We start from the raw sequence: 10,127 nt of genomic DNA, 5'->3' as shown, positions 1-10,127 counted from the left end.
ATTAAAATTACCTGCATCTATTTTTCAATTTATATACATATTCCGAATATGTTATAGAACATTCCCAACCCAGCAATATATTTCAAGCATTTTTGGCAACCACATACCACTGTGCTCGAACTGCTGACTGCCCACTTTCCAATACGACTTCTCCCCATTGAAGCTCCCTCTGGCAGCACCAAGTTAGGCACTAAAACCACAAACGCTTTAATGATGCTGTTTTGTTTAGCGCAAATTGTTTGTTTCGCTGTCATAAACTGGTGCGAAAAATGGCCAAACGCTGCCCCGCGGAGAGAGCGAAGAGAGAGAGAGAGAGAAAGAGCGAGCAAGCGAGTGAGAGAGCGAGAGCAAGAGCGCCAAATTTGGACCAGACTGACGAGTGGTCACCACACAGATACTCACTCACACACACACACACACACATAACGAGCTTACATAGCTTGGCAATCCACATGGTTGGGAGCAGGTTTAAAGGTCTCATTCATCTGCACTGCTTTGGCGCATGCGCCACACGCATTGGGGGCAAGCGAGACGACAATAGGCTGCCGCAAAACTGCAGCACCGTTGGAATGCCAGCCAAAAAAATAAAGCGTCAGCCAGTTTGCTTTTGTGATTTTGTGTCTGACATTCGCGCGCGCGTTTTGCGGCAACCGCCACGCGACGTAACGCAACGCAACGCAACGCAACGAAAACTTAACGGAACACAATTCGCGATACTTGATTCTCAATTTTGGCCCCACTGAAAGTCAGACAGAGAGAGGGCAACTCTCGGCAACTCTCTCTGCCGGCAATTAGACGCCTTTAGACGCTCGCATAATGCTAATGGCGTTGACAGTGCTCATCAACGCGACGACCGCAATCGACGGACGTTGTCAACGCCGCTCCCGCTGCCGCCGTCAATTCGCCAGTGAAGCGCGACGGTTACGCTTAAGCAACATCAACATCAGCGCCATCGCAAACGTTATCGTTATCGAAAGCGCGCTCCAGTTTATCAATGTCAACGACGGATGCCAATCGGTGATGCATTAAACTCAACTCAACTCTATTCTCTATTCAAGTGTGTTCCGTGTGTGTGATACTCGACCACTGACCACTGACCCATCAATTGTTGTTATCCGTTGTGCATTGTGTGACCCTTGTGCGGCATTTCAATTATCCGTCACGCATCTCTTTCTATAGTTGGGCCAAATGGTCACGTGCGGTCGACAGACGTTCAACATGCTGCCGATGGCGCCGACGAATTCTTTTGTGGTGTCCGTTAGCTCCACATCAGCGTCCGCCCCAACAGCGTCCTCAGCTACAGGCGTCAACTGCTCCTCCAGCAGCAACAAGCCAAAGCTGGCCTTCAGCATTGACTCCATTGTGGGTGCGGAGTCCTCTCCACCATCGAAGCCGCCTCCTCCGCTTCGAGTCAGTGTCATTGCCTCGCCGGCGCGTGATGACAGCCCAGGAGTGGCATCCACATCGCCCAACATCGAGAGACGTACACCTCGCGGTTTTATATATTGCCGGCGACGAGCCTCTTTAGATGATCGTTCGCGTAGTCCTCCGCCGACAACCAGTCGCTCTCCGTCGCCATCAACGACGGCTCCAGCGGCTCCTACGGCTCCCACTATGCTACCCGGTCTAATCCGTCCACTGCCGTTGCCAGCGCCATCAAATTTAGCTTTACTCAGTGCACCACGCTCCTCGGACAGCGCCTCACCCACAAGTTCGGGTCCGGGAAACCCGTCCCCGGTTCGACCCACAGCTGCTGCACCACCTCCATTTCTCGCCGCACAGTTCCAAATGGCCGCCGCCTTGGCGCACCACCATCATCAACAGCAGCAGCAACAACATCCTCAGCTTCCGCCCGTGCCAACGGGGCCACATCACGGCCCACCACCGCCACATCTGGCGCCTGGTCATCCACTAGCCATTTTTCCAGGTGGCCCACTTCCGGGACATCCTCCTCCTCACGGCCACCATCCCTTCGTGACAGCTCCTCATCTTATACGTGATAGCTATCCGCTTTATCCTTGGCTCCTCAGTCGTCACGGACGCATCTTTCCACGGTTTCCAGGCAGTAAGTATTCATTATTGATCCAACTACATGTTTTTTTAAAGATCAAATTCATTTGACTTTTTTTCAAGTGGAACTACAAATAGTTCCGCTGTATTTGACGAATTTCGCAGCCTTCGTGCTGGTTTCGTCACTAGCGCGGACTACCGAACTGTTTAACACTATTACACTATGTTTAAAGATATTCAATTTTTTAAAATCGTCTCTAAGCTTTATAGCTTTTTATGATTCTTACGTTTATAAAACTGTGGTTTTTTTTATCTTCTGTTAATCCAAAAAGTTAAGTGGTTCGATTATTATACTATTCACAATATAATTAAGCCTCATAATGGAATCTGCAAACCAGTTCTCCCCAGTTTAACCCTTTAGAAATGCTTAATTATGTATTTTTTGCGTCTTCTGAAACGTAATCCTATATGAACGACCATTGTGCTATATTTATACCCAACCGGTTTATTTCGAATTAGAAATGGAGATTAATATAATTTCCGTTAAAAAAAATTAATTTAAATAACTTGCAATTATAAATAAAATATGTGTGAATAGATTAATTGAGATTACGATCATTGAAGTCATATTTTAATGTACCCGTCACTTAAAAAATATGTAAAAGGGTATATTGTGTTCGTTGGAACGTATGTAACAGGGAGAAGGGGGCATCTCCGACCCCATAAAGTGTACGTATATATATTCTTGATCAGCATCAACAGCCGAGGCGATATAGCTATGTCCGTCTGTCCGTCTGTCTGTTCGTCTGTCTGTCCGTCTATGTGAGCGCCTAGATCTCAGAGACTGTAAGAGATAGAGATACCAAACTTTCACCCACAGACTCCAGCGTGGGAGCAGGTCAAGATTGTTTTTAATTTTATAAACGCCCCATTCCGCCCCCGCAAATTCATCTTTATAATCACAAGATTCTCAAAGTCTATAAGAGATAGAGTTAAAAATTTGGCACACAGATTTCTATAAACACCAGGCAGATCAAGTTTGTTTCAAATTTAAGCCACGTCCCTTTCCGCCCACACAAATCGCAGCAAGATTGGACAATTGGAAAGGCTGTAAAAGCTAACCAAAGTTATTAATAAAATTATTATTTCAATACAATCACCTAAAAGTATGCAGTACTTTTTATTAGGCAGTAATTTGTTTAAAATACTTTTATATATATTGAAATAAGTAACGGGTACCCTATGGTCGGGATCTCGTCTATAGCCTTTCCCACTTGTTATAATTTTGTTGATTAAAAAAGAAAATTACTTTTCAATATATATATACTTATACATATGTTATACCTAACTAAAATTCTAATAGTAATTTGTGATCCTGAAGTCAACGATATACGAAAAGAATTTAGAATTTAGACTATATAGGATCGCAGCGGTATTAATAGTTCTCTTAAACGAATTCGATACTAGGGCCTCCCCTATTCACCAAAAATTTTATCATTTGAATGACAAAATCTTCGGATCCTAATCCAAAAATCTGAGACTATGATTTTAATTAATCCATAAAATATGAGTAACTTCAACTGGGCGTTTCCCTATTAGAGTAATATATGTATATGCAGCAACCGTTGAAACTATAAATTCAAGCTTAGAACCAGCACGATCTATTATAAATAAAAGTAGAGAAGTTCAAATGGCGCAGTTACTCACTTAAAGTAACTGCGGTTGTTGTCGTTGTTGTTGTCAATGTTGTTGCTGCACCTTATAATTAAAGTTAAATAAGTAAATTGCAAGCATTTATTACAAGTTAATTAGACGTCTATCAGGCACATCATCATCATCATCATCATCATAGCGACCACTTTGCGTAGCAGAAGTGGGGAAAGGGGGCTGAAAGAATAAAAAACCAAACCCAAAGCGAGTTGAAGCCAAAGTCGAGCTCGAACCCATTTTGATAAGTATTTTCAAACAAATTACATTTTAATTAAATTGTTTAAACAACATTACACACATCGTTAGGTCAAGCAGCGTACCTAAATGCCCAGCCAACTGTGTGTGCGTGTGTGTGTGTGTGATGGGTGTGTGCGTAAATTTCTGTGTGTGTGTGTGTGTGTGTTTGTGTGTCTGAATAGACTCAAAATTACCAATTAATGGCGCTTGAAAGCGACGGCGCCACTCGCTGTGCTAAGCCCCTACGGTGAATGTGTATCACATACACACACTCACACACACTCACACACACACACACACACATACTACGCGTCGCTAAAAAGTGCAACGAGTGAAATGTTAATGCGTTTTTAATTGAGGTTTTGGAGCATCCAAGCAAACAAAACTGAAAAGCGACCCAACACAAGTCTCATTCCCATTCCCATTCCTGTTCCGATTCCCGCTTCCATTCCCATTCCTGTTCCTCATCTACATGCAGAGTGATCCCAACCGCATGCGCGCCTTAAAACATTGTCATTTATTATTATTTAACCTTTTTATGCTATATTTTCTTCCTCTTTTTCACTCGTGTGGTTACATATTTTTTTCGCTCTGCTCTCATAATTACAATTTGAATTTTCATGCCGCGCCATTTCTCACATGTTAAGTACATGAGGTTAAGAATTTTTTTTCGTATTCGGTTTTTTTTTCTTCTCGTTTTTTAGGTAAATATTTTTCGGCACACTCACACGCCTTTCACCTGCTTTCAACGGACTCCGTTACGCCTTAATTATGTTGTATAATGTTCCATTATAAAACAGACGGAGTACATTTTGTTCATTTTCCTGTTGTTGTTTTTGATTCGTATACTTAGTTAGTTGAGTGCTGTAATTTTCGCTTGATTTATGAACCTGAAAATGGAAATGTCAATGTTTCGCATAACGATTTCATTAATTGTAAGTGCTTCGTTCACTGTAACTTGTGCGCGTAATTTTGTGGAAGGGTGTAAGGCGTAGGCCGCTAATGATCATAATGTTGATGATGATGACAGCTCAATTGGAGTCGATTCAGCAGGTGAACTGGTTCCAATTAAATAACTGTTGCTTCTTTTAATTAAAAACTGTGCAGTTGAAATGTAATTATAAATCATGAAATGCTTCAATTCCATTTTTATGCCAACTTAAATTCCGATTTTTTTGTTTGTTTGTTTATTTGTATTTGATATTATTTAAAGCTTGATTTGCATTTGTATTTTTAAAGATCTTAAAATACATAAATATATAGTTCTTACATTTTTAATTTGCTTTTTTTTATCATGTTAGTTTTATTTAAATTTTAATTTTTAATTAATTACATTTTTCAAAATTTTATTTTAATTATAGTCAACTGTTTTTAGTTGATATTATATAAATAAATAAGTAAATAAAAATAAAGATAAATTTGTCTATAATATTAGGATAGAAAAAAACGTTTATCAATCAGTGAAATTTCAATTTAAGTCTATAATCAATCGCAAGGAGATAACGAATTCGCCTTATGGCAATAAAGAATAATAAAGAGCTGACAGAATATTTGATTTCAATTCTCAATCGAAGTCAATGTCCTGCGGTGTAATTGCAATTCCTGCAGCGATTGCCAATAAAATAATGAAAAAATCATGAGAGCATAAAACTTAAGCTGCATCCCATCAAAGAAAAAAAACAAAACAAACACACTCGCACAACATAAAAAAAGAACAATTGTACATAAGTGATAAATATTAAGTTGGGCAAAAAAAAAACCCAACGATCGATCAGAGATCGAAGGGAGCTGAAAATGGTAACTGAGGCAGCACTTCAATCATATGAAACTACAAAAAAAAACATATATAAATAAATGACAGCTGACAAGGGTGTGAGCAGGCAACTACAACAACAACAACAACAATATTATACAGCAAAAGCGGACACATCAATTAATTGTCAATTGCGCGTATTTTCGCACGGCGGTTTCTTTTGTGTCTTGCGCCATATAAAAAGTACAAAAAATAAATGAAAAAAAACGACAAACTCAACGACCAACCCGCGCAGTTCATTGAGAGAAACTCTGACGACGGACACTCTATGAAAAAATAATTAAGTGGCCATTGTGAGCCGCGCACTATCAATTATAAGCCGCATATAGCCACTCGCAGTTGTGGCAGTTGCAGTTGCAGTTGCAGCCTCAGTGTTGCATCTTGTAGCCGGCGTTGTTAGCTGTCAAATGTAACAAATGTCAAGCAATCGGTTGTTGCAGCCAGCATAAAAAAGTGGATCACGGCTGCTGTAGCAATTGTTTGTCAAGTTCATAGCAAAAAGAGAAAAAGAACAACAAGAGGCACACGCATCGAGAGCGAGCGAGAGGGCAGACAGTCAGCGGTTCAGCATCTGTCCGATACAAAGATACACAGCACACAAAGTCTGCATTTATGAAGTGTCAAATTGACAAGTTCGCCAGCATCGTTGTTGTTGTTGCTGTTGTTCCTATTGTTACTGTTGTTTTGCCAAGCGTTGAGCACTAACAAGATTGAAAACACAAGTAAAACACATTTCAGTAGCTGTAACTGCAACACAGCAATGCCTTTAACTGAGTCTGTTCACAGTTCTTTTTTTCTGTTTATTTTTATTTACCTTGCTCTGGCTTAGCTTCTGCTCTGTTGTGGCGACTTATGCCCCGAGCTAAATATCCTGTTTGCCTCTGTTATCCTTTCAATTCGCAATGTCAATATTGATTTTGTAATGTGCCCAGCTTAGATGCGTTGAGCCAACAGGTGCTCCTTAAAAAATGCAATATTAATCATTATAATTATTATGGAATAGATGTGAGCTTACTTATTTTTTCCCTGTAAAATCTCAGCCGCATCTCACACAGTAGCGCGTGTTGGATCCAAGCTACTGCTTCTTCTTCTTCTTCTGCGCATTCATATCCATAACCATATCAATATTCAAATTGTGGCTCAATTGAAAATTTGCTAACTCCACGCAGCGTCACGTGAGCTGAGAGCCAGCAACCTTAGCCTGAGTGCGATCCATTCCTGAAATCGTGATAAACGTCAAAGTATCACGTTGTGCCACGGCCCAAAAGGTAGAACAATGGGCCACAACATTGCCGCTTCGAAGGAGGCGTCGTTGGCGGCTTTTGTCGACATTTAGGCGCGCTAAAGTGTTCAACTTGGCGTTCAGGAGAGAACAGACCGAGTCTCAGCCTGAGTCTCGGTCCTCAGACCCAGTTCAGACCCAGATTCAGGCTGAAGCGGCTTCTGCGCAATTGTTTCGCTTATCAGCGATGTCTAGACATGGCAGACACAGCGCCGACAGCAGAAGCAGAAGGCACTGAGATGCGGCACGATCCATTGGCCTTTGTTTTCGGTTGTTCCATGTCTGGAAATTTGTTTATTGTTTTGTAATGAGTTTGCCCCATGCCAGAATGTGCGGCATCTTTCAGCGATGGCATTCGCAGAAATCATAAGCTGCAAATTGAGGTCCATGTCGCCTAATTGGCAACCATACACCACCACCGCCACCACCACCGACATCAACATCAACAGCACCACCATCATCATCATTGACATAGGGAAAGCCGCCATGTGGCTGGCGACTGGTAACAACTAATTACCAAATTATAGCGCCAACAAATATGTGTGTCCGTCACGCTGAAACGGCCATTGCGAACAGTCAGCCATATTTGAATAATTTCCAACACTTAATGACAACACTGAAAAGCTGAAAACGAGAAAACGAAAAAAACGAAACGAAACCAGCTTCGTCATGCCTGGAATATCATCTGATGTCGAGCAACTCATCGGTTTGACAACCAATAAAAGTTTCGAAATTTTTTATAAATGGCAACCCTGTAACTGAGACACAATATCAATAAAATCCCGATGGTTCACTTTACTCAACAACTTTTGGCTTTTGTAGCTCCTGCGTCATAAAAAATATAATAATAATGTCTTAAGTTAGATTTTTTAACAGTTTGAAATTATTTTAAAATAATTGTGTATATAAAATTCCGAAAATCTAAGAAAATAGAAAGCTATCATATAGACAATATAATTTGCATGGAATCAATACAGTCCAAAAGTATGATAAAGTAGCCTACAAAATATTTTTTTCGTAGCACATGTGATGGGAAAAAGTATTTTTCAGCCTAATTTGAACACCACTGGTTCAATACTATACTTTAATATCTTCATTTTATTTAATGTGGAGTTAAAAAAGAGGAAATATTATATAATAAATTATTTATAATATAATCTTTACTTAATAAACATACTACCAATTTGTTGTTTTATAGCTAGTACCTAAAATAAATTGCCCTCAAGCTAGATATTCAATTTGAACTATTTACGAAATACTCATATATCTTTATATATTTTCTGAGTCTGAATTTACAATGAGCAAAGCATTCAGGCTTCAATTGAAGACATCCGACACAAAACACAGCCTCGTAAGGTGACCCAATATCAATTGAGAATAGAATAATAAATAGAAATAATGTCCACACATTTAATACGCTCTCTGATATACTTGTTTTTCCTTTCAACCCCTACAGACTTTCTGCTACAACCGTTTCGCAAGCCGAAACGCGTTCGGACCGCCTTCTCGCCGACGCAGTTGCTCAAGTTGGAGCACGCCTTTGAGGGCAATCATTATGTGGTGGGTGCGGAGCGCAAGCAGCTGGCTCAAGGACTAAGCCTGACGGAGACACAGGTAAGCGGTAACAGACGCAAGACCCAAGCCACCCTCTGGGGGCAGGGCAACCCTTTTGATGGCTGCGCTTAATGCGCATCAAATTCAATAAATTCCTTGCCCAATTGAACAGACCCAACCCCCTGGAGTAGCAACCCCTGGGCAAGCGTTAAGTGATTGCATGTCAGCTGGTCGTTAGCCCGACAAGTGCCGGGAGTTACCAAGTTATTAGCGCAATCAGGGGGGACAACAGGGGGGTGGTACATATAAGGTGTTCATTGTGCATTGCTGGAAGGCAGACGGAGGCAGGCAAATAGAATTAAAAGACTCGTTAAATTTATTTACGACCCGCTTTGTTGCGAAAGGGTTGAGCTCCCCAAGCATTGCACTGCACTTAACTGAAATGAACTCAACTGAATTGAAGTTTATGTGTTTCTCGCCCGGCCAGGTCAAAGTCTGGTTCCAAAATCGTCGCACCAAACACAAGCGCATGCAACAAGAAGGTGGCGACAGCAGCGATGCCAAAAGCAACAAGGGCAGCTCCTCCGGTGGCGGCGGCGGAGGTGGCAGTGGCGATGGTGACGGTGACGAGGATGCCAAACATGAAGGATCACAGCACAGTTCCACAGATGTCGAAGACGAGGAGGACATCGAGGAGGATGACGAGGATGAAGTTATCGACATGGACGACTATGGCAGCGAAATGGATGCCGAGGAGCATCTGCGTCTGAGGGAACAGTTCCAACAGCAACTGGTCCACCATCAGCAGCAGCTGTTGCAGCAACAGAGTGAGGCAGCAACCACGCTGACACCGCAACAGCAGCAACAATTGCTGCAACATCATCAGCAACATCTCCAGCAGCAACACCAACAACAGCAGCAACATTTCATGCAACAGCAGCAAATGTTTCTCCTAGAGAAGGAGCGAGAGCGCCAGAGAGAACGAGAGAGAGATCGTGACAAGGAGCGAGAGAGGGAGCGTGAAAAGCAGTAATACTCAATGAACTTGGAGTTGACATTGACCGGGCCTAAAGTGTCAGCTATTTTGTGTTCCTTTCGTTTGTAAATTAATTAATTTAAAGTGTATAAATTAATTTAATACATTAATTAATATAATACTTAATATGCAACTCTGCATATAATTATACAACATCAACTTTGTGCTAATTGTTGGGAATACTTGAATACAGAGATACTTCTACGTAATACTGCATGTATAAGTGTAATGAGGTAACAATCAAGAGAGCTGGAAAAAAACACCCTCAAAGTGGGAGAAATATGTAGGGTGCTTTGTCTCCTCTTAAAAATCTGTATATTTTACTTATCCGGTGCAAAATGACAGTTTGAAGGTTTGTGGGTTGAATTTTGAGTTAAAGTCGATCGTTCGTTTTCAAACTAATTTTCCAAGATTATTGACATAAAGGAAACGAAAATTGTAAGATAGACTTAAAACTATCAAACCGAATCGAATATCGGTTTCTG

The 10,127-nt window shown here is 41.2% G+C and overlaps 1 protein-coding gene across 1 annotated transcript; it reads left to right on the top strand.

Moving 5' to 3' along the window:
• Positions 1-756: 756 nt before the first annotated feature.
• LOC117790861 (homeotic protein empty spiracles) lies at positions 757-9,748 on the top strand. The gene is made up of 3 exons (XM_034630468.1): positions 757-2,065; positions 8,509-8,666; positions 9,094-9,748. Exons 1-3 carry the CDS (start codon positions 1,189-1,191, stop codon positions 9,637-9,639), a joined length of 1,581 nt encoding a protein of 526 aa, XP_034486359.1. The 5' UTR covers positions 757-1,188; the 3' UTR covers positions 9,640-9,748.
• The last annotated feature ends 379 nt before the right edge of the window (positions 9,749-10,127 follow it).

Source organism: Drosophila innubila (genome assembly GCF_004354385.1).
Source record: "Drosophila innubila isolate TH190305 chromosome 3R unlocalized genomic scaffold, UK_Dinn_1.0 2_E_3R, whole genome shotgun sequence".
In the NCBI taxonomy this organism is placed as follows: domain Eukaryota; kingdom Metazoa; phylum Arthropoda; class Insecta; order Diptera; family Drosophilidae; genus Drosophila; species Drosophila innubila.
This window is presented reverse-complemented; position numbering and strand designations above follow the sequence as displayed.